Source organism: Argiope bruennichi, chromosome 6 (assembly GCF_947563725.1).
Source record: "Argiope bruennichi chromosome 6, qqArgBrue1.1, whole genome shotgun sequence".
NCBI classification, from domain to species: Eukaryota; Metazoa; Arthropoda; class Arachnida; order Araneae; family Araneidae; genus Argiope; species Argiope bruennichi.
The window spans coordinates 138,671,715-138,698,131 of record NC_079156.1 but is presented as its reverse complement, the minus strand read 5'-3'; the positions used below and the strand labels follow the sequence as shown (position 1 = coordinate 138,698,131).

The following is a 26,417-nucleotide window of genomic DNA, read 5'->3' as shown; positions in this document are numbered from 1 at the left end:
GCCTTTCTTCTGTGCGATTTTTCAATGTAATATATAATTCTTCAGATAGTAATGTGTGCTGTTCTTTCATGACTGCAACATGAAATTTATTGTTGCATTAGCTGTTAATAAATTAAAATCTCTCCGACAATCGATTTTTACTTTTTGGATTGGATTTCTAAATTTCAAAAATCGTTCCATCTTTAGGAGTAAACTGTTCCAATGTGTCCAAGAATCTATTATTAACATATATTCTGTTTTATTTTCGGTTAGTATATATTTTTGTAATATGGCATTTTTTGTAGGGGAACGTTTAAATATCTTAACAATTTTTCGAACTTTATAAATTATAGGAAACAATTCTTGATGGGTTAATATTTAATCCACATTAGCAATATCTTCTTCAACAATTACATTGTAATTATCTTCATTGTCAATATCACTCTCAGTCTTATTCTCTTCAAAATTCGAATCCGAAGTTTCTATATCCACAGTATTTGGATTCTTCTGTTCTTTATTTTTTTTGGTATAATACATCTATTACTCCTAATTGAATTCCATGAGCATAGCACAATTGCTGATTTGCACCAATACACTTTCCAACTTTTTTCATAACTGCTGCTCCATTAGTCGTTATGGATACAATATCTTCTTTCAGGGATAATCCATGTTTCGCTAATTTAGATTTAAGCCTTTAATTAAGCCGTTAATTAGCTAATTAAATTCACCCGTTAGGGAGACATAAAAACAAAAACGTATACTATTTTGCTATGTTAGCGACCCTGAACATATAATGGAGACAATTTTAAAAATTTCTAGTAAATACTGAAAAACCGGTATTTAAACTTATGAATACCGGTATTACAAAATTCTACAAATGCCTCAAAATACCGGTATTCGGTATCCCGGTATATCGGTATTGCAATCCCTAATCACAACTCTTAAGGTATTGTGCAATATGTTAAAATCCTAATCCATTTCTCCAACAACATTTGTTAGGTGAATAGTGGAGAGGTTCGATAATGATGACGGACCTTTTTTTGTATTTTAAAGATTTTATTGATTCTCCGCTTCGGGAGTTTGTTTGAGCCTTGCCTTTCGGCGTGCTGCTTCGTCGATGATGTTGCAAAGACTGATCGTTGTTAACATATACCGCTAGAGGGCGTTACAAGTGAGAGGCGGGGCAACATGCTTACGTAACATACTCCCGCCTTGAAATTGCACAATTTCAATATTCAGACACTATATGAATTTTACATCACAATAAATTCGACAGAATTATTATAAAAAAAATGAATAAATGTAAAAACAAGTAAAAAATACTGAAATAATTATTATATATAAATTTACACAAAATAATACTGAAATAATTCTTATATATACACATTTATACAAATGAGTTAAAGTCTCTATATATTATGTACAATCATATACACATATAATATAAATTACTGAACCAATTAATTTTTTGGGAGTAAACATATTTGACTAATACCTCTTTTAATAATACCATTCAAAACTCTTATTACAACAACTCTGACTAAACCCTCTGAACCTTTTATTAATTCTTGAATTCTACCCAGGCTCCATTTATATGGAGGCAAATCTGGATCTTTGATAACAACCATATCATTAAGATTTACATTATTCTTAGCAAACTGCCATTTGTTTCCAAGATGTAAATTATTCAAATAATCACGTTTCCAATTTTTCCAAACTTGTTGTACTAATTTAGTTAATTTTTGCCATTTTGACAAATCTTTAATTTCCTCTGAAAATTCAGAAGGTTGCACCTTGCTTACCATGAAGTTGGATGCTGTTTGAATTTCCTTTATTGTTACCTTCCCTTTTTTACATTTTAGAAGAACACTTCAAATGATTAATAAATCTGAAAAGATAACTTACAATTTTAGTATAGTTGTTACTTAAATTTAAAATATTACAAATAAAATTATTAGAAATATTAGTTAGTAAATTCAATTCACAAAAAGTTTTAACTTCTTTCATAAAGTCATTATTGATTGCACACACTCGCGATTTGCTGCACAAAAGACTTGTTTTCACTTCACTGGATTTATTTATTGAGCACACATAGATGACTGCACCGTAGTTCTTAACTGAGGCATCACAGAAGCAATGTAGGTCTATGGTGGCGGGATTCTTGATGATAACACATCTTTGAATTTTTAACTGTTGTTAAGTCTGGAAATTCAAAATTTAAGTTTTGATTTATTCCCTAATAATCCAGGATGGTTTGAAACCCATTTGTGAAGTTGCATGCCTCCTTTACTTAAAAGTTCTATTAACTGCTGTTGTAAAGCCTCGATTTTTGGCAAGTTAATCGAACCAGTTAAAATGTCGTCACCATAAACATCAGTAGGAAGTGTTGCAGATGCTTGGGGAAATTCACTTTTTTCTTTCTCAACTAATGCCTTGAGTGCTCTGGTGGCTAAAAATGGAGTACATTTTGTTCCATATGTCACAGTCCGTAGTCTGTATGTTTCCACAGGAGCAAATGTATTAGATTTCCACAGAATTTTTTGCAGGTCTCTATCTGCTTCTGCGACCAAAATTTGGCGATACATTTTCTTTATATCTGCACTAAATGCAAATTGATATGTTCGGAATCTTGGAATGATGCAAAATAGTTCCTGTTGAACTGTTCCGCCGTTCAATAAAATGGAATTAAGTGAAACTCCACTGCTAGAATTTGCAGATGCATCAAAAACGACACGCAAGGGTGTTGATGTGCTTTCTGGGCGAAACACGGCATGATGAGGAATATAATATTCGCTACTGGCAATTTCAGGAGAATCTAAAATTCGTTCCATATGATTCAACTGGAAATATTCATCCATAAAAGCCTTGTATTGCATTGCCATTGTTTTATTTTTATCTAATCTTTTCCAAAGTAAATTTAAACGTCTTTCCGCCATTTCTCTTGAATCCCCTAGTATAGAACGTTTTTCTTCAACTATTGGTAATTTAACAACATACCTTCCGGTACTATCCCTCTTATGAGTGGAAAGAAAATGTTCCTCACAGTAAGTTTGTTCATATGTTTTTGATTCGACTGAATCATCTATATTATCATCAGGAAAAGATTCTAAGTTAAAGAAATTTTTAACAGAATTCTCCAGATTATCATTTTTAAAAATTAATCCAGAAAAGAAATGAGAATTTCTGCCGTTGATTGTTCCAGTTACTAAATATCCGAACACACTATTTTGTAACAAGAGTGAATTATCATATGATCTAAATTTTTCTGCCTTCAATAAATCAAAGAACAACTCGCATCCGAGTAATGCATTAATTTCACTAGGAATATGAAAAGTCTCATCCGCAAGTTTTATCTCACTTGGGAAGTTAACTTTTGAGATATCAATTTCTTTAGAAGGAGTTGAATTCGTTATTTTAGGCATAATTAAAAATGATACAGTTCTGGAAAAATCATTATTTTCATTAAAAATGGCAGTGGTTATTTTATTTTTAACGAAGAATTCTCCTCCGTTAATACCAGAGATGGATGCATTAACTTTTTCCCGCTTCAGATCTAAAGAATTGGCCAAATCTGCAGTTATTATGTTTACCGAACTTCCAGAATCCAACATGGCTTTTATTTTTATTTTTTGACCAAATGCATCTTCAATAAATAACTGCGCGGTGCATAGAATGTTTGAAGATAGTTTCGAGTTACTTGTAAGCGCTGACTCAGCATCAGGGGTCAGTTTTTGTGGCAACCTCGACGAGCCAGGCGGTTCATTGTTTACATAACGTTGCTCCCCCACGTCTGGGGGCGTTACCTCTGCAAGGCGCGTACTTAAGAGTTTAGGATCCAGATGTATCAAAGAATTACGGCCTGATTTTTGACAGCTTCGGCAGCGGAATGTGGATTTGCAGGGTGGCTTATGCAATTTCAAACAGTTCTTACAAATGTTATATTTTTCTAAAAGCTCGATTCTTTTAGAAACACTCAGTTTTAAAAATTCAGAGCATCTTTGTAAAGGATGTTCAAATTTACATAAAATGCATGGCTTTGCATTACTTAGTTTATTCGCATTAAGAAGAAAGTTTTTTGGCTTATTTATTGCGCCTTGAAATTCCTTGTAGAATTTGTTACTTGTAGGGTATTTCCCTAATTGATCGAGTACCATCGCTCTTGATTCTAAAAATTGCAAGAGCTCCTTCAATGAAGGTATTTGTTTTGATTGTATGGACATTTCATATGCCTTTCTACTCTCTTTGTCAAGTCTTTCTAATATTATATTTACTAATATAGCATTTGTTAAGTCATTACATTCTAAATTAAAACTTTTTAAACCTCTCAGACTTTTATGTATTGTGTCTGTGATATTTCGTAAGCCTTTTGCAGATTCAAAATTTAATTTTTCTAGTTTTAGCATATTTCGAATGTGAATATCAACAACTGCTCGCTTATTTTCAAAGCGTTCTTCGAGAGCAGCAAACAGTGACTCAAATGTATCGTCACTTGTTTCTATAAATTTAGCTTCACCACGGAGGGCAGCTTTTAAATAAAATAACTTTTGATCATTCGTTAATTCGGTATTATCGTTTATTAGACACATAAATTGATTTTTGAAATTACTGAATTCTTCCATTCTTCCGTAAAATAGCGGTAAGGGAATTTCCGGAAGTTTCGTTTTTAATTCAATATGATTGATATAAGCTTTCAAGTTTGAATTTTGACCATTTATATTATGAATTACATTTTCCTTAACATTATAATTAGAGAGTAAGCATTTCAAACTTACCTCTAATTCGTTTCTCTCTTCTTCGATATCCAACATTTCTTGATCGCACTTTTGGCTTAGCGTTTCATCTTCGTCGATTTCTAAATAATCCTTGAATAAAATTTCTAATTCTTGTTTTATTTCTTCCACAATTGCCAGCTTTTGTTGACAGCTTAATATGAATTTATTTTCTTCTTCAACCGTTGAACTACTTTCAACAAACTTTTTAACACTTGTTAGTTTCGCCTTTATCCTTCCACGGATTCTTTTTAACTCTTTGGCTTTTTGAGTTTTATTTTTCTCCATATTTTCGCTAATTCGTCTCCGGATAGGACAAGAATGGAGAGGTTCGATAATGATGACGGACCTTTTTTGTATTTTAAAGATTTTATTGATTCTCCGCTTCGGGAGTTTGTTTAAGCCTTGCCTTTCGGCGTGCTGCTTCGTCGATGAGGTTACAAAGACTGATCGTTGTTAACATATACCGCTAGAGGGCGTTACAAGTGAGAGGCGGGGCAACATGCTTACGTAACAAATAGAACACAGTGGTAAAAGAGTATGAATTTTGCATTAGCATCTGAATTCGAAAGAATGCGCGAAACTTTATCCGGTAAGAAAGAAAGGATTGCCATCATGGTGCGTTTTCTAGCTTGTTGCTTTTCAGTATTTGTGCCGAAGATTAGTTTCTCAATCTGTAATTGTTTCTTTTCACCCATTTTATAATGATTCGGATTTCTAACTGCGGTTGGGATAGACTAAAACAATTTCATTGTTTGCTTTATTTCAGTGAGGGAAAATGTGGCCTATTTTCTGTATTATTGTTGTAATTGGTATTAACATGCTTACTGCTTGACTGCCTAAGATAATTGAAAATATTAAGGCATCTTCATTTCTAATTACATTCTTCCCATCCCCATTCTTCATAAAACGAACTTACCATCTCTCATACTTGAGATTTATAGCTTATGCTGCGCTGAATAACGGTTTTTTTTTCTTTTACATGGTAATTAAACTGCAGAGCCTAAAACCGTCAGCTATATTCAAGGTTTTGTGAGTATGTGAAAAAGTATAGAATTTAAAATTTAATAAATCAGCACTCACGAATCTAAAACATTCTTTTACGTAAAAAATTATTTGAATATTTAGATTGTGAATTGCTGAATTGTAGCACGTGATTTGCAGTTCTAAGTCCATTTCAATAAATATTCCTTTATTGGTCTATTTGCAATAGATACTTCGTTATTTTTCTTATTATTAGAAGAAAAAGAGTGAACTATTTTTATTGTGCCATTTAAGAATCAAATAAATTAAATTTGGGAAAAAATTTTGTCCGAGTTAATTTCACATCGGCAGTGTGTTAGAAATCGAATTAAAATAAGAAATATAATTCCCCGTCTAATCAGGAACTCATAAGCGATTTGCGGCAAATTATAGCAGATCGGATATTAATCATCTTCAAAGAAAATACGACATCTTACGTGACATTACACTGTCTATCAGCAACAGAACCAAAAAAAATTTCATTCAATTACTCTAGTCAAATGAGTAAAATCGATTTCCAGTCATTGTTATATTATTATTGTTATTATTGCTGAACATGTAAAAACCAAATGTATCTCAATGGCTTTAAAGTTTTCCTTTGAACATGACTGAAGTACTTTGTAAAGTAATAAGCTACGATTTCTAAATATTTAAAATTTACTAAAAAGAGTTTTCCTCCATATTTTCAAGATTCATATATTTCATTGATTCGTGAAAACATTTCCGAAACATTCTCCGGAAATAGTCACTCCTGCAGTTTCCTTCATCATGGGTGATTTCAGAAATTACCTGCCGGAGCGTTATTGCTTTATCTACTAATAATGCATCTAATGTTCCCGTGTAATGTTCATTTATGTAAGCATGCAAAAGCGACTGACATTATATTGATTATTTATGGCATATCATTTAGAGTTTAACATTTTAGGAAAGTTTCTTCGTGCCATACTTAAGTTATGTTTTCACAGTTTTTCTGAGGATAACTTATCAAAGTCTTGTTGAATCACATTCAACGAAAACTGATTCGCTTGATTTTGCACTTAGCTCCATTTCCTTTGGGTGTTCCATTGTATACCGATGGCCAAGCAACCCCTCCGCAGGTCACTCTCTCCAAACTGGAAAAGGAATACAAGGCAACACTTCAGAAGCTCGCCAGTTCTCAGCCCCCTCTGCTGAATAAGCAGCATTTCCACGGCTCCAGGCACCAGGAGAGAATTCCGAGACTGAACTTGGAACCTTTCTCAGCAGCATCGAACATCGATGAGAGGAAACAGAACGCAGCCGATAAATACAGGAAGAATCCCGATGGCTCTTTTTCGTCGGGAGGTCTGACAAGCCAACCTCAAATCCAAACGGGATTCGTACCCATTGTCAATGGAAAAAGGTAAGGCGTGAGTTTCACTACAATTTAATATTTTTAATTCTATCAGTGATTCGATTTCTTGGGATCTTAGTCTCTTCCTCTCTTATAACAATAATATTGATACATTTTCTCTAACTGGAATTTGCTGGGTTTTTTTAATCAGTTGGTTAATTTCGAATCAAAACTGAAAACTTTTATTTTATTATTTTATTTTCAAATATCACAAAATGATTTGAGAAAGAAAATTGCCATACAATTGCTAAATTGGTAAGTATTATTTGGTGCATTTCAATCGATCTCTTTTTTTTTTCTTATTCCCAAGTACTAGGTAATTTTGTTTTGCTATTCGACTCATTTCTCCTCCTCTTCATTGGTTTTCATGAAGACACACTTACCTATTGCTTGATGTTTGCCCATTTCTGCTGAAGTTTCAATCCCTTTTATGTTTTTCTGTTCGTTTCCTTCGTGTTTGCTCTTCAGTTCTTCCATCCCCTCACTCACAAACCTAAAGTTGTATTATCCTACTGCATAATGTTGCCAGAAAAAGGAATTTGACTGAGTTTGCCGTGAATCTATGCCCTATCTTCAGTCCCTTTGCAAATCCCATACATAATCAAAAATGACTGATCTAACTGCGTCATTTCATCATGACGGTCTCGTTGATTATCACTATCCTGCATCTCACTGTTCTATTAGGAACATCCTGCATCTTACTGTTCTCATCTGATTAATCTTGTAATTATCATTCTTCGTCTTCTTCACCGTTGATTCGAGATAATTTCTTTAACTTTATGGTTCTAATATCTCTTTCCTTGAACTGTGTCAATATTACCTTTTTCTCTCTTACTGAAACTTTTTGTAATTTAATCAACTATTTTGTTTTGTTTTGTACTCGCTCTATTGCTTTTCTTTTCTTGATCATCTGCTCTCTTTTTCATTTACCTTTCCAGGTAATTATTACTCTAAGTTGAAGTGACTACGTTTGGTGAAGCTTCTCTGTTATACTTCTTGACTGATTTTTCTCGGAGCTCACACTAACTTAAACATCTCCTGAAGTGGCTTGGTAACAAAGTATTGACTCCTGCAGGTGATTTGGGATGTGCGCGTAGCATAACTTCTACAGATATCATCTAAGGTTGCTCAGAGCTTGAAGTGCTGGGAGCCATCTTCAATACGGCCAGTTCTTCTTGATGAGGGATTTCTCATGACACTCTCAGAATATCCTCATCCATGAATCTTTCTAGGACTGACAACCCTCATGGAACTCGTTTTGAGTCTGAATCTGACAAGTATTTGAAGAACAGGAATTGGTTTGTTCTCAGAGGAAATGTGTAGGTTCAAAGGGGAAGTCGACACTTTCTGAAACTGTTTACAACCGTGAAAGGAGCGTTCATTTCAAATGAAACTTTACTCAGTAAGGGAGAAAACTCTCTCATCTTCAAACTGACACTCAGTTCTAGCACCTGTGCCACGTGCCAATCATGCAACCTGGCTTTACAATTTTCTTTCAGAGAACGAAGGCTAGATCAAATTCTACAAATTAAAAGGAGCATACAGAAGACGTGAAGTGCTTCCCCAAAAATGTTATTACCTGACAGAGACTTGATATTGGAGAGGGCTGATTGATTGGACTTTAAAATGGTGACAAATTTGAAATCCTAAGTGATCCAAAATTCTCAATTTATCAGATTTAAGTTACATATTGGTGACATGCCAAGAATCAGTTTCTTTACTCTACTCCTGAGTGTTTTATTAGTTTGAATTTTTTGCATGTATGTGAATGATTTCTTTTGTATATGCAAAAACTGCTTCACCAGTAGAAAAAAAAAAAAAAAAAAACTTTTTCGCACCAAAGAAATTCTTATGTACGGCAAAAAAGATGCATCGGGAATTATGTGGTTGATCATAGTTTCAAATTAATTTGTCTTTGGGAGGTTTCTTTCAATTTGCAGAAAACTTTGTCTCTGAAACATTTTTGGTTGTCTGTAAAGTAATTCCTTCTCTGCTTCATTAGTCTGGATATTTCACACAATTCATTTTTCATTCACTTTTCTGAAATAATAACGTTTCTGACACTGCTCTGGTTTTTGTAATCCAATATTGATGAAAAGATTTATTAATAATTAAGATAATTTATTGAAGTGTAAAAGCGATAAACGATGTAAGGGCCAAACGAATTCATATACATTTTTCTCTTTAAAATGTCCAATGAATAATGTAATAAATGTGAAAAGTCCCTGATTATCATCCAAGTAGTAAATTAGAGAAAAATGTGCTCAAAAGAGCATATAAAAAGGTAAATAGCAAATTGTTCCTCAAGCCTTATCTTCTTCTTCTTCTTTTTTTTTTTTTTGTGTGTGTGTGTTCTTTTGCCATTTATTATGTTTACCGCTTTTAGTCCTCAACTATGAAGGATTAAAAGTTGGAAATAGTTATCAATAAAGAAACTAATAATTTTGAAGCACCCCTTAATTAGTGTACTAAAAGTTGTAAAATAGTTTTTTAATACAAGATTTGAATGTCGAATCAAAAATCATAAAGGGATGAAGTTCAGAAAGCAAAGCCAATAATAGAAATAATTCACGAAGAATATAGTACTGAAAACTTCAAAAAGAATTTTAAAATACTACGAGTAAGATCGAAGCTCCAATTCAATTAGAAAATTTCTATCGACGTCTCATGCCTTTACGATTTTTGTTTCGACACTGCAATCATCTTTCTAAAAATGTACTGCATATTTTTAGGGTATTTATAAAAGCGCTTGTTGTTTTAAATATTTGAGTTGATTGAAAAGTGTGCTTATTAATATTTCATTAAACAAAACAATTAAGAATGCAGTTTGTCACGGGTCTAATGAAAAAGACCCCCGGCACACGCTTTTAAATGCGTACAACAAGAAAACTCATCAGTTATTTTCTTGTCAAGTTTCATTCAAAAATGTTGATTATCTGCTGCCAGGTCCCAGGGCCCCTCTCCCAGCAGCGTCATCAAGGACCTCCCTCCTCCGATCCTGACCGCGTCTTCGAGGCCGAATACTTTCAAAGTGTCGGCGAGCGTGCAGTCTGCATCCTTCCAGAACGCCTCCAGCCTGCGAGGGGACGAGGGGAAGTCGAGGCAGAGCGGATACTCTCGAAATCTGAGGGGCGGAGCCGGCACAACCTCCAGCGAAAGGTGAGCTGCTCGAGTCTCTCTGAATGCAAACAAACGCGTATTATTATTATTATTTTCCGAAAAATACTCGATGTGCGAACGCATCTCTGTACTTGATTATTATTATTTTGAAAAGTAAATGCTGGACTTATAAAGTTCTTTCTTAATGCCTTTATTTGAAAAGTAAATATAACGGAAGAAACTGAAAACAAAAAATCATTCATTAGAGTTAAACTAAATACATTTAGCATTTATCGAGATAAATATGCCTTTTTAATGAATAACATTTCATTTAACAAAAAATAAGTCAATGGATTGTTTTTCATTATTTATCATGCGTAAAGAATAATATCTCTGAATATAATCTAAGAATAATATCTCATTGGTGAGAGAAAAAAAATGTCTTATGTTTTAGAACTGGCCGCTGTTTAAGCGCTGGTCTCCCCAGACAAAAATATGATGGCCCGATGCCCATATCTGGTCCGCACATCCAAAGTGAGATTTAAATCACAATAAAGCAATTTTTATTTTTATATATATATCAATAGAAGTTGATCCATTTAATAATTTAATAAAAAAATGATTATTAAAATCTGAAAAGCTATCTCAATTCCTAATGGCTCTAAAATCTGCCATTCAAATCCAATTGTGACTCTTCCTTATCTTAAAGAATTTCGAGATTTATTTTTCTAGCTATTCTTTTTGTCCCTTCACAGCGCGTTAAAAAATAAGTGTCAGTAAAACATGGAACAAGAGCGGTGAATGAGTCGTCTCATATTCCTCCACTTTAGAAATTCTCTTGTGTACTTGCATGAAATTTAAAAACCTTTTTCTAAATGAAATGACTTTTGTACGAAATTCTTGCTTCAGTCTCGAAAGGATCATTTTGTACGATTTGAAAAAAAAAATTTACAAATTTTAATAAATTATACTTTTTAAAAAATTATAATAAATATAAAATTATTAAAATCCGATTTTCTAATGACCTTCAAAAGTCGACAGTAAAACTTCATTAGCATTTTGTTCAGTAGACCATATCCAAATAACGTCTTAACGAGACGATGTCATATCGAATGCTAGTTCAGAATACAATAATACCACACAGCGGTTATTTACTCTATACAACAAGAAGTAACCTAAGACTTTCGAATTGGCCATTTTATTTCGAATTTCGCCAGGTAGGAGGGCGAAATTCCTTTGAAATTTCCTCAAGTAGAGAATAGGCTCCCATTTCCGATTCTCCGTCACGATTCAATCGCCAGAGCGTTTATAAAATCAACCGGAAACTGATAAAAAAAAATGGTGTTAAGCTTTATTTCACAGAAATTTTATGATGATTTATAACTTTCATTGCTGGTTTTATTCGGTGTGAGCAATAAGTGCATGCATCTTCGTGCATTTCTAGAAGATATAAAAATGGTGTTCTTTTTTAACCCGAAAATTCAGTGCGCGTCTTGTACTTATAAAATGCCGAGCTTCCCGTCAAGTTTCATAGAGGTAAAATAGAATAGTAATAAATTAGATTTCGTAAGCAAGAGTAAATTTTAATATGCTATTCATATTATTAATACAAACACTAGAATTGTGTAGCTTAATATACACTATATGACCAAAGAAAATTCATTCACTTCTATGTTTTGTTTATCCTGTAGATGCTTCAAATAATAATTTGAGATAGGCCGGTTTTTTTTTTTTTTTTTTTTTTCCAATGAAGCCTGGAGAAGACCAACTACTAGATTTTGAAATGCTTCTGCCAGAACTGCATGCCATTTTCGTAAAACTAATGAGCGCAGTCACTGACGTGGTCGAACTCAAATTCAATGACGTGAGCAAATCAATCCAATCATCCCTCAATATAACCCGCAGAAGTTTGTCTCCACAAAATATTCTAGTGTGTTTTCGAGTGTAGGTGTTTGAACCTCTCCACGCATAAGACTGTGAACCTTGTAAATGCCTTTAGTGGCGAAAAACAGCTACGAAAATCCTCGGCGTGCATTTACCATTTTCAGCGAATCTGTCTTGTGATCTTGGACTATTTATTGATCCTTACATTGTGATTAAGTACACATGAAGCCAAAAATCGAATGTGTGTATTGGGCTCTTTTTTCCAACCCAATGAAACGAAAACTTGACATAGAACAATAGTTATAGTCACGTGATCGCATTCCAAATTTCATTTATTTAAGTCGTTGCGACAGACAGACTGTCAACACTTCAGCACATTTGGTTCCAAAAATGGATACAAATTTTTGCATTAGATGCCAAAATTGTGAAGCAAATTTCATTGATCAAATTGTTACTTTTTTTTTTTCATTTTCTGCCTTTACATGCATGCAAAAGTACAAATCGACAGCCATATTTTTTCGAAATTTTGAACTGGTATACAGTTTCGGTGATAAACCTTTTTACTAGATTTTATCTATATAGCGTTTTACGGATTGTAGCTGTTGTGTTCACTTGTATTCAAACAGAAGATTAATTGACTTCCTTTGCATGGATTTCATACAAAATTTCATAAAAATCTTAAAATCTTATTTAAAGCCCATATATAAAATTTTATCTATCCAGCTCAAAGAGTGTTTGACTTATCCTTTCACAGACAAACAGATGCAACTCCTCCTAACGACGTCCGTACAGAGGGGGTTATTACACAAATGTGTTTTTCGGATTTGGAAGGGGGGCAGGGGAAAAACTTAAATATTCGCCAAAATCTAGAGTTCGAATTATTTGACTCTAGCAATATTTCTTTTTGCATATTGCGTATACGAAAAAGTAAAGATTGATTGCGATTGCCTCAAATTCTGCTTGAATTAAAATGTCAAGCATCAGAGAAGGAGCGTGCCAATTTTCCTTCACGGGCAGAGCATGCAGTTCCTACTCAAGTGGCGTTCCTATCTTCAGGCCGGCCACGCGTCCACCCCGCCCCCCTTGAGCCCCTCTTGCGGTTTTCTGGGGTGCTTTGATGCCTGTCCAATTTACCGAAAAATTGTCGGACAAATATCAAAGCATCCCAGAAAACCGCAAGAGGGGTCGAAGGGGGAACGCGTGGCCCGTCTGAAGATTCTTTGGTCGTAGGGACGACGTTCCAAACACTTGCGAATGAGCTTACTCATAAAATAATAGCCGTCATTGCAAAAAAAGGTGCCCTAATTTCATATTAGTAATAATTAAAGCACCTGCAGGATAAGTAAAGCGAAAGGTGAATGAGAACTTTTACTGTAAATCAATTTACACAAACTGATATGTTTAGCAAATAATATTAATATAATGAAATTTATTTAGAAGGAGTTTAAAATTTATTATTAATTTTGTATCTAATTAATTGCAATTTATATTGTCTACATTATACTATTTCAGCAGTATGTAGCATATTCCTAACTTTTTATAGAATTCAGTGTAAATGTTCGTAAATGCAAGTTTCAAAAAATATGAATTTGCGGAAGATAGCTCAATTTTTAGTTTCACATGAAAAGCAGCTAAAAATTAGTCCCTGAAATGATAATATATTCCTGAATCTTAATTGCATTCAGTGAATTTTTTTATATATGTTATCAGCTATCCTATCTATCTGGATGGATCAATTAAATTTATTCACTACAAATACAAATATATCCCCAAATATTCTGAAAAATTATTTCAAAATTTTATAAAGTGCTTCAATGGAATATTACTAGGTATTCTGTTAATTTGGTACCCGAATATCCACTATAAGACGTTTCAAACATGTTCTTTACATGGTCAAAGTTCAAGAATTCATTTCGTCCAAAATTTCTAAAGAAATTCAAAAGGTATTTAAATCCGAAAGTGTCCGAACACTCCCGATCATACTCTTTTTTAGTAAGTTGTCATGGCCAGTTCAATAGGTATTGCCAGTAAATAACGAGTCAAAGGATATTGAAGGATCAATAACATGATCAGAAAGATTTCTACATTTGCTATCGGGTGCAAAACTTTGCAAAAATTGGTAAATCTTCAGCTCACAAATTCCTTCGCCAAAACTTGCAATTTTTTTTTTTTTTTAATTTAAAAGATCGTTTTTTGTAAATTCTACAGCATAAAGCTAAAGTCAATACTTATCGGTATCGTAACAAAAGCCCATAAAGGCAATCAAATTGAAGCGTATTGGTAACTTTTTCTTGGCTTGTCCTGATGCACAAGAGCCCAAAGCCATACAGAACTAAACCAAAAATAAGAGAGTCTGTAGAAATTCAAATGGGAAATTCTGAACCATTCTTCCTTATATGTATATATTTCCATGTGATTTTCACATCTTCATTGAGCTCTTTAAAACTTGCATAGATAATCGATTCAAGTAGAATAAATGGGCGAAATCAAAGTTGAGATATCAATTACTTCAATAGTAGACAGAGAGTAGAACAGCCAAAGAATTTTTAAGAGCATGGCATTCTAAAATGAATATCACAATAAAATAAATACATAAAAATTAAAGGCAATACTTTTGAGTTTCGTTAAATAATTTCTGTAGAATACTATTTAACTTCTTATTTACTGTATCTGATGGAATATTGTATTCTTTATAATGTCACATAATATTAATAAATCTAAAATATTTTAGCGTTCATAAAAATTTCAGCTTTTATAACCAAACTTGCATAACATAACACTTTAATTGCTAGAGACCTTCTTGAGTAATCTATCTATATCTATGTGTGTTCAAGTGGGTGTAAATTGAAACACCCCTACTCTCAGCTCTCTACATAGCGAACTGATTTCAGTGTAAAGGCTCCGAAATCGTTGATCATACTGTTCAAAACATGGAGAAACAGATTATGCGAAAAAAAGGAGTCCTGAAAACACCGGTATATGGAGCTGTGTAGCAGAAAATATGCTGAAACAACCGACAAAAAACGCACTGCAGCATGGATTTTTTTCTAAATTTCTATTGCTTACATGAAAGAAAAAAAAAAAGATGAAAAAAGTAATGAAACTGAAACTGTTATTGTAACTGCAATTTCACACTGTATGTACAAAAATTTCATAAACCCTTGGTGTATAGCTACTGTTCTTTGGCATAAAAGGGGATAAAACTGGGAAATGTCATTTTTATCAGCGATAGCTGTTTCGCTGCCAGAATACGCTTTGCTTGTCAATTGTTTTTTGAAAACAAAGGAAATGCTCGACTGCAATTCAAGAGTTTCGTCGACTTAAGAATTTACGCAAAGGACCAATACTTCTACAAGTTCTCAGAAGAACGATCTCTCGATTCTAGAAAACTGGAGATCTTAGAGTTCAGCCGAATTGAGGAAGCAAATCGACTCGTTCAGATGTCGTTGAAGATGTTGCCACCTCTATCATTAAACAATCAGTGGATAACGTTGTAGGCTGTAGTAGCGTACGTGCAGTATCATGGTACTTTGATGTTCCTTACAGTGCAGTGCGAAACATATTGAGAAAAATGGTGCTCTTCGACCCGTACAAAATTCCTACTGACTTTGTATTGATATTTCTGGATAGAATTGAAGTGGATAGATCGTGGCTATGGCAGATTCTATGGAGCGATGAAGCACATTTCCATTTAAGTGGAACAGTCAACACCCATAACTGCCACTCTAGGACAGTGAAAACTCTCGTACCTTCCAAGAGCTCCCACCTCTCTCACCGAAAGTTACAGTCTGCTGTGGATTCACAGCCACATTTATTCTTGGACTTTCGAAAAGACTACCTGCAATGGGCCTGTGACGTGCACCGTGATGGCCAGGAGGTACCGAAACTTGCTTGAAAATTTTATTGTCCCAAAATGTGATTGTTCTAAAATAGTCAGTTAATAGTAGTAATAGTTAAAAATAGTTAGATGCAAAAACGGGCCCAAGCTTCTTGAATTCGATGACACAAGTAAGGAAACGTAATGTTATTCAATGTCACCTTGAAATGGAGATAAAAAAACTCATGATAGATCAAAAAGATGAAGAAAAAAAAAATGTTTTATCAGAAAAGTGCTAACCACATACTTCGACCTTTAAAGGATTTGTTTCAACTGGACAAACAATTATTGATGTCCAATGATTATTTAATTGTTGTGATTCAAAAGTTCTGACTGAAAGCGTTCTCCTAGATCAATATCATGCAAATAATTAATATTTGTTTCATGGCAATGCTCCTAATAAAATAGCAAATCAAAAACTAACGTTCGTGTGCTGAATTATTCAGATCCCAAAATCTAAAATGAAATTAAAAGGGTGTTATTTTGATCATGTAAGCAATTTTTCTCATGCTTCGGGGACATTCAAAAAGTTAACTGGAACAGGCAATTCAATAATCATCAAACTTCTGCAAAAAATACATTGAAGCCGTAGGAACTTTGAATAAAAAAATAAAATGAGTAGATAGAAATTATTTGCTTCTATTTCATTTTGCAGATGCAGTCTTAAAAGTACTAAACACTAAGTAAACTTATTTTTAAAATTAAAAAAAAAGTATATTTTAGGGAAATCCGTGCTTATTTTTGGAGTGTGTTGTTCGTGGTTCAATATAAACTTTAAGTTCATTTTAATCATTCCACAATAATAAAGCCAGATTAATTGGATTCAAATCACGCTCATGTAATGTGCCTTTTTTTCGGGAGTAAAGAAGGGATAGTGCAAACAGACAGAATGACATGAGTAAATGTCGGATGATACGTTCAACCAAGCTCACCCCGGGTCTATAAAGTCATGTGAATTGTCCGCTTGTATAAAATTCAAGGTTCAGAACATTTGATAAGAGGATTCTTTATTTTCAAAAGTGTTTTCAAATGCACACATATTAAGTTTCTGACACTCATTTCTACAATTTTTAAAGTAATCATTTTGTTTTGGTTTCAGCGTCATTTCTCGGGTTGTCACTAAGCCCGCAAAAGTCCCGAAATCTCAAGAGAAAGATCTGCTACGCTTGGCCCCGATGATTCAGGAAGACGTAAAAACGGCTGCGAAGAAGACCTTGGACATCAACTGCGAAGGGAGCAGGGACTTGGGATGGTGCGAACTGGGCAGCAAGTACCCCAGGTAAGATGCCCTGGAATTCACATTTGCTACATTCAAGTGAATAAAAGATTAAAATTTGTCGGAGAAACACTCGATATGGAACCTCTCACAATAAAATAAACTCGTAAACAATAAATAAAAAACATCACCACTGGCAGTTGTAAAGTTGATCTCTTATGTATAAAGTTTTGTGGAATTACTTGTTGAATGAAAATCGACAGTAGTAAGCTTCAATGGAAGTAAGTTTTAAATCCTAATTTATTATTGATTATTTAATGTGACTGTCCCCAAAAGAAGCAAATGATTATTTCGTTAATTATTGTAATTAGACATCAATTGCAAAGTTTCATCAAATAAGAAAATAGGAATGACATGATGCATATATGCACCAAATGATGAAAATATTTTGGTTTCTCTAAAAGGATGATAATAAAAAAATTTAAAAAATAAGTTTTTATACGACCTTTATAGCTAAAATATGTCAGCGAGTAAAATACTTTTCTTGCACTCATCTATAAGAACACAAAGTGCAGTGCATCTATCTGTGAATTCACAAATTCACTGACATCGATCGTTTTTTCCCATATCTCTAATCGGTATTCGAGCGAGTCTTCCGTTGTTGTTTTCACAGATATTATATGTATTACGAAAGATTGCTAAAAAGGCAAAATCTGAAAATAGCAATGCAATCTTCGAAATCTATTTAAAATGGCAATCTTTATAACAGTGCTTGAATATAGGTTATACAGTTGATTAATTGTGACATAAACACATGCATTTTGAATTTGGCGGCAAGGATCTGTCCCGCCAAAGGCTATTCATTCTTCAGGTCAGACATAATGCCAATCAAAGCTAACTGAATTTAGACTTCTGAACTGACTGTTCAGGAATCTAAATTAAGATAGTATGTATCAGAAAATTCAGTTAGTACTAGTATGAGGATAACTTGGAAAAAATTTTAAAATGGCAGTTCTATGTCATTTCTTAAACACTTCATCTTCCCCGTTCCTCTCCTGTTGTTTTTTATCACTAAACTGTTCTGAAAACATACTTTCTGGAAGGATGCTGAAAATCGAGAAAATTGTCTTTTTTATTTATTTATTTGACAACTAGGCCAGTATTACGATTACATACATCCTATATCATCAGTATTTCTAAACGTTTCTTATTACTGAAATATGCCTTTCTTTTGGGAAGAACATAATTGCGAGCTAAGAATTTTATTTTCTTGCACGGCATTACGAAAATTCTCTAGGATATCGTAAATGTTCAGTTTCTTAAGTTTCTCTTATCTTCCTTAAAAAGTCGAAGTTGCAGTTGTTAACCAATCGAAGTGAACAACATTACAAGTGATTAGTAAATTCCTTTCAAATCACGATGACTTGTTGTGATATATTATTGCACACATATTTACATATAATAGCTTTTTATCTTGAATAAATATCTTCAACCCAGAAAAGTTTACTTATTCAACCTATATTGAGAGGAAATTGAATTTTCATTCATGCAGGATCATTTGAGAGTCGATATCCATCCATTTCTTCGTGAACATTAGCACTCACAATTCATTCTGAATTTCAGCATTACTAAACAGACCATTCTTTTCTTTTAAAAGAATTTAATCGGGACATAATCTTCAAATTATGCTGGGAACTCATTGCCAATAGAGGGCCCATATTGTTAAGACCTCGAAAGCTAGGCATATTTTCGAGCAGATTTGGCAGAGTAACCATATATTTAAGTTTGATACAGATAAAATCTGCTGTCAAGGTACAGCAGGAAGGTGGGTTGCTAATTCAGATGCCGTCCTCGTCATCTGGAACAGGTACGTCATCTGGTACAAAAAGTACATCTAAACCGGAATATTGTTGCTTCCAAAATGGATGTTAATCTTACTAAACTCACAAATAAAATGCTAGTTCTATTTTTGTCCCCTTCTCGAAAATTAGTACAGAAAAATATCCCACAGTTTCAAATTGTTTAAGGCTACGATTCGATACAAATTAATAAAAATAATTCTTAAAAAGACTCTCCATTTTATCATACTGATAAAAAGAAAACTCCTGCTTTTAACATACCGAGAAATACTTTTTAATATTCCAATAAAAATAAAAAAAAGAAGAAAATGCTTTGCTTTAAATATTTTTTACTTTTTCGATTTTCAAGAATAATTGTATCTAAATATTATGATTTTTTGAAATAAATTCTCCCTCGAGTTCACTACAAAGTTGTACCTCTGGCATGAAATCAAAATTTAATAAAATTAATTAATTTACTGATATATAAATTATTAAAAAATTGCATTATTATCTACAGAACACATAAGAGTAGAAAATTTTAAAACTCTAGGGCATCAATAAATGAGTGGAAGACACAGGTTAAAAATTTTAATTTAATTTTTATCTTTAAAAATATGAATTATGTCGAAGATAAAAAAAAAAAAATGTGTTAATAAAAACTAGTCATGGATATAAAGTGCATGTGTCAAAAAGAGAGCTAATGCATTTTACTGTTGTATTAAATCCTAATTTTGAAGCATACTTAATTATAATTAAAAAATGTTTTTAAATGGTATTATCTGTGCTTTAAAGCCAAAATTACAGCTGAATGTGAACTATTATATGATGATGATGTCCATTGAATCGATAGACACCCTTTTCATGATCTGCACAATTCTTTTTGTAGGAAATACGTGAATCAAGTTGTGGCTGCTTGCCAAGATTCGATCCAAAGGATGCACGTTGAGGTACCACACAGCTTCGAGAAGCTATCGGACATTTCAGATTTCAAGGCCGAGTTGAGCAACAGGTATGTACCGAAAAACAAAAAGGATGAAACGGTTTAATTTTGATGCTTCCTTTCACTGAATTATAATTACCCCGAATACTTTCAGCACCCAGAGGGAGGCGAAAGAGAGGGGAAGCCACGACGCCTGGTCCTGGGCGTCCTACTTCCACGAGGGGTCACTGTGTGACGCGGAAACTGGATTCCTGAGACCCGAGACGGCCAAAGACTCGTCAGGCAAATGGAACATCATAGTTCAAACAGACGCCATCAGGCAGAGGGTGCCCATCGAAATGTGCAGGTGAGTCGGACCTATTGCCACTGAAAAGTTGAAACACATCGAGAAACAGTTCTCGCTCTTCAAATGTTGGAAGTTCAAAAAGGCCTATCAAGTGCCATTTAAAGCAATATAAGTGTAGACTTATGCACAATCTATCTCTAGTATCCAAACAAATCTATTGCAATTACAGCAAAAAAATTAAGCACGGAGGTAGATATGAAAGTATCTCGATAACTTTCAAAGCTCAAATTTTGAAGTCCAATGCTGAATTTTTTAAAATTTAATATTGTGTAATTTTGGGTGATTTTTCGAATGCATTTCTCCGTAATATAGTTATTTTATTGATTATATAAAAGCAATCCAAATACCAATAAGAGAACTAAAAATTGGATGCCTCTAGTATAATTTACCGAATTTTGAGAAATTTGCAAAAAATATTCAGTTTTCTCCCAAAATTTTAAGAATTAAAACTAAAATTCCCGAATCCAGCCTTCTAATTTCATTTTCTCTCAAATTTCTGAAGATATTATTCAAACATTCCCCACAAATTTCAAACAAAAAGAGGGCAATTTTTTTTTTTTTAAATATTGATTTACTAGCCGCCTTTGGTAACCAGTTGGTTCGCCAATCTTAATGCTCATTAAAATTTTAATAATTAAATGTTTATGTAATTCCTACTTTAATAGCTTCTTCATTAAAATATTTTAAAACTTCAAATTTTGCAAGTCACATAATTCACTCATAATATTATAAAGGTCTTTAGTCATAACGTAATATGTATCTCTCTAATTTTCTGTTAGCACCCGTAGAATTTATGCTTTAAATTTAAGTGGAAATGATTAATCTGAAATTAATATAATAATATATTTTACTGAAACAAAGCATTTTTTTTAATAATATGATTACAGAAAATAGAATCACTGAGCACTAAAGAATATCTTTCTTAATTTATGTAATATCTCAAGAATTTGTCACGAAAAGTTTCTCAGATTATCATGAGCAGATCGATTAATTAACAATGTTTAATTTTAAATGCATCAAACACTAAGAAAATAAACAGAATCGTTTGAAATAATCGGTCGAAAACAGGTTTAAAAAAAACTACTTAAAAAAAACGATGTACTTAAAACTATAAGCATATGCAAAAAATATATGACTAACATAAATACAATTTAATTACAAAAGCATAAAACTAACCTAAAAATAATTTAAATCAAGCCCGCATCCGTTGATAATAGTTGTCAACAATCGGAACACAATGCGCATGCGTGAATTTTCAACGCCAATTATGGTAGTAACGCAGTATGGTAGTAATTTTAATTTCCTTTATTCTGTTTTATTTTAATTCAAAAGTACTTCAGAATGAATCTGAAAGATCGATTCATTAACAATGTTTAATTTTAAATGCATCAAAGACTAAGAATATAAACAGAATCGTTTGAAATAATCGGCCGGAAATATGTTACGCCTATTCTTGTTAGCGTGGGGGAAAAAACTGAAGCCTTACTCATTTGGTAGTGGGGAAATGAAAAGATTTTAAGGCGGGAAAGTTAGTTTTTAATTAATAATTAAAATTCTAATTAAAATTTTTTTTAAAAAAAGAAGGGACCCCAGGTGCACATTTCCGACCTCCAAGGTATGCATGTGCCAAATGTGGTAGCTGTAGGTCGAACGATCTGGCCTGTAGAGCGCCAATATACACATTGAGCTTTATATAAGTATAGATAGATAAGCTTTCAAAGTTTCTCGTCGCAGATCTTTCTTCCCTTACAAAATCACAAAGCCCTCCTACCACAAGAGCGGAGGGAGTGTGGGGGAACTGCTAATATGCAAACATGGATTAAGCCATGGATTTACGACACAGAGGAAAGATGAATTGTGTGCCGTCAGCAGGGCTGGATTAGTAGGTAAGCAGGTTAGGCAATTGTCTCTACAATTGAAAGTCTCATTGCATCGTTTGCAGTTACTTGGAAATGTGCTTCCTTCAATGTATCTTCATTTTAGTCATCCGTTTCGATTTTTATGTGCAAACTGTGGTAGCTTTATCTCAAATGGTCAGATCAACGGACGCACATACAAACTCTTTTATTGTTAATAGATACAAAATTCTAATATTAAGAAGACAATGATTTATAACTGAGCATTCAAATATTAAAGTTGAGCATAATCATTAAATTTGAGCATGCTTACGATGTACATGTGAGGTGTCTCCGGCTTGCAAAATACTCTCTTAAAAAGGTCCCGATTTACAAAATTTTAAGTTGTTATTCAATGAATCAAGTGATTTTCATTTTCCTCAATCATTCTATTTGTATGAAAGTCCCCTGGGCATAAAAGCAAGCAGTTATGAGTTTAATGGAAGTCAAATTAATCTATCTCAGGAGCTTAGATTTAATTAAAACAGCCTTGAATCTAGCAAGTTATTTCAGTACAAAGGATGTAATTCTGTAAATTTATATCTGTTTTCAAATATCCATCTTCCATTCCGCTTCAATGAAAGTTACTCATTTTCTCTACTACAGGAAAACGAACAGCTCTTGCAAAAAGATGCTTAACTGTGGATTGAAAAGCCAGTGCCTCCAGAAGTACAACTATCACCTTCTGATGAGTCTGAATCCATCTCAGAAGCACGACTGCCCCTTCATGAAGCTGTACAGGTTCCCATCCGCTTGCGTCTGCCACGTCGAGTGAACGCTCATTCTCGGCCGAGCATTTGGAACGCAGCGGGCATGCGCGGATCGTAATGTCTACTCGTTTTGGGACAGGGAAACCATATCATAAATTTATGATCCTTCATGCATATAGCTTTCCTGTCTGCTGGAATAACACTCAACTTAATATACAGGTATGAAAATAGGAAAAATTCCGAATGTACAACACAGCAACGATTGACGAGATTTAATACTTGAAATTGTGATGCTTAAGATTGTGACAGCTGTAGAAAATTTGCTTGAAAAAACACTTTTTTCCATTCATTGGAATTGTGACAACAATGACATTATTCCACCATCGCATTGTAATATGAATGAGCTAAATGGAAGTAATTTTCACTTTGTATTTCCTTTAAATTAACTTTTTTTTTTTTCCTTTTTATATATCTCAATATTATGCCCGAGTATGTAGTCCTATCAACCCATTTTGAATTGACAGTTCATGTTACAAAAACAGAAAAATAGCTTGTTAGGATTTTCAGCCCCTAGCTTGAACACAGTATTTAATTTTCTCAAAGAAACATCTTTGAACAGGCGATACCTAGACCAGCTGGCACACAGATATGCTGTCGGCAACGGACTGGTAAAACTTTTCGAAATCAAAAATGTTGTAAGGTAATTGATATTCGGATTGAAAGCAGCGAAGTTACAACGGTATCCGATTTACAAAGAATAAGGTTACATCCATACCTTACGGCATATATACCGAACCTATCATGCCAAATTTTGGAATTAGGTGGCCTTTTCTGGAAAAGAAAGTGAAATAATTGATAGCGTAAGTCGGCGTGCAGTTAAATGCCGTGTTAATTTAACCCATTATTTCATTTTCTCTTCCGACATAAATCGCTTGTTTTCATCGACTTCTCGAGACATTCTGCCATCCCAATCATCAAATCGATTTCCAAAAGATTTTTAAGGAAGGCATATTTGCTGTTTGGGGAATTGTTCGATTCCAATGTGGAAAATCAAAGAAAAGTAACGCCTCTGCAGCAAACGACTTTCTTAATTTTCTGATCCAATTCCCAATAATTCATGCTTCGTATCTATCAAGTCTTGTTTATTTCTACCTCAAGTATATATAGAGAGAGATGAGTCACAATGAAATATTTTGGATCTCTCAATCTGAGTGCACTGAATTTTAAAGCAAAATTCTCTACATCGAGGAAGTGAAGTTACCACAAAAAATTTAAAAGCCAAAGTAATAAATTATTAGTTCGATCCAAATTTCCATAACCTATAACAAATCTAAAATTTTTAAATATAAATCACATGAAAAATTATTAAATGTTATTAATAGTTTCAAAATGTGCATAGCGTATTTTTATTTTTTGGGTTAAAGCAATTTTTCTTCAGAAATATTTATAAAGCAATATCCTAGGGATGTGTGACAGCTAAAAAAAATTGTGCGTTATTTCATTGAAAAGGATCATCGTCACCGCTGGTGTAGTTAAATCACCAGCACGTAAACAACGGCGGTTGTCAGTGAATGTGTTAAAATAGAATCGCTGCGTTTTTCACTTAAAGAAATCTCTTTTTAGATAAAAATCACGTCATTTCTTTCTTCTGATTAATAGGTTATTATTTGATCTAAATTAGCAGAATCAACTACAAAACGATTACGAACAACTGAATACTAATGTGCTAGACTGCACTCGAATAGAAAAATCACCTGACTTCATTTGGGAAAGTCCACTCGTTGCGGCACATTACACATGCGTGATTAGCATACACAACTGTCTCCAGAGGATGCAACCTTATGATTCAATCACACGAGAAACCCGCGGCCAGGCAATTTGACTAAGTGCTCCCAAAGCGAATCCCTGTTTACTGCTGTTCGTTCCGCTTCCCCCTCCTGTGATGTCGTCACAGTGCAATCTGTTACGACACAATTATTAGAGACCAAGTGCGCGCCACGCCCAATTTGATTTTGAAATTTTCTGTTCATTTGCAGAATACAGATGCATTCATATGGATTTAAGACAGCGCTATAAAACAGTTAGCTAATAAACAATAAGTTTTTTTTTTTTTTTTTTTTTTGCGGGAGAGGGGCGGGGTGGAAAAATGTGATAAGTGCAATTGAGTTCAATAAGATAGTTCAATACTCTTGGACAATATTAATTCGTGTAAAGCGAATAAAACGTTGCGATTATTATTCATTCAGTGGGATATGTATGTCAGTATTTACAGCCCAAGACAAATTTAACATTTTCACGTAGTTTTGATTCACTATGACATATCCAAGTGTTTTTAATTTCAGTTAACTTATTTTCTGGCTTGTGTAAATTTTGAAAGCTTCCACGCTCGAAATCTGCAAAGACAAACAGTTAAAAAAAAAAAAAAAAAAAAGGATCAAAAATCCGTCTGCCAAATGCATGCCCGCATCATCATTCTTGTTGTTCCAGAGTCATCAATATTGATACAGTCAGACGAGACTTCTTAAAATAAATAAGCTTTGGTGTGTGACTATATTTTATCTGGTGATAGAAGAAGTGATTTTAATGTGATGGAAGAAGTATAAATTGCATCATAAAAGCTAAAAGGAAAAGAAAACAAGATTATCCACTATGTATCAGAAAACTATGGTGAAATTGAATGTTATTGTTTTGTGTACAAGTTATGTTATTTTCTATTTGCAAATGACAGTGCCTGGAGCACTGCTGGTCATAAAAAATACATCAAATAAATATTTAAGACAATTGTTGTCCTTTATTTCTAAATCTAAGGTACTAGAGTACTTCTTGACAATCATTTTCGAAGAACATTAAAGCATGCATAAATAGTTTTCGTTACCTCTGATAGTTTGATACTCCACTCTCAACATTCTCACGATCTGTCACTTTCGATGTGAATTCCACTCATTTAAAATTGGCAAAAAAAAAAAAAAAAAAAATACAAATCAAGTCAGATTGAATAATTAAATAACGAATGGGTAAGTAGTATTTAAATCTTTGGAAAAAGAAATGCATTTTCTCATCTTCCAAAAATATCATTTTAAGAGTTTCTTTAAACAATTCCAGATATTAAAACCATTTCTAAATATGTATTTTTACTAATATTTTAAAAGACAATTTTTAGAAATTTCTGCCTCAAAGACTGGTCAGCAATGGTCAACAGACGATACTAAAATCAAATATCAGCAGAATGAAATTTAACTCTCTGCTTTTTAAGGTAATATCCAAACTCACTGCAGTGTGTAGGTGAAATTAAACCCACAAATAAGAATATAAAAAATGAAATCAGATTAAATTAAACTATGTTAAAATTTTGAACAATTCATTCCATTTTACTCTTATGTTAAAAAAAAAATAAACTTGTATAAAATAAATTTCTATTTTGTTTAGAATAAGATCAAATCTAAATGACGAAGATGCATTTAAAGTA

The 26,417-nt window shown here is 33.3% G+C and overlaps 1 protein-coding gene across 1 annotated transcript in view; it reads left to right on the top strand.

Annotated features, from left to right (window-relative positions):
* Positions 1–25,722, top strand: part of LOC129971248 (uncharacterized) — a 45,994-nt gene extending 20,272 nt beyond the window's left edge. Inside the window, exons 3-8 of the mRNA XM_056084842.1 lie at positions 6,813–7,152; positions 10,090–10,302; positions 17,103–17,282; positions 19,947–20,069; positions 20,155–20,346; positions 22,848–25,722. Coding sequence (XP_055940817.1) covers positions 6,813–7,152; positions 10,090–10,302; positions 17,103–17,282; positions 19,947–20,069; positions 20,155–20,346; positions 22,848–23,016 — 1,217 coding nt within the window. The 3' untranslated portion in view covers positions 23,017–25,722. The remainder of the gene's footprint in view (positions 1–6,812; positions 7,153–10,089; positions 10,303–17,102; positions 17,283–19,946; positions 20,070–20,154; positions 20,347–22,847) is intronic.
* Positions 25,723–26,417: the final 695 nt, after the last annotated feature.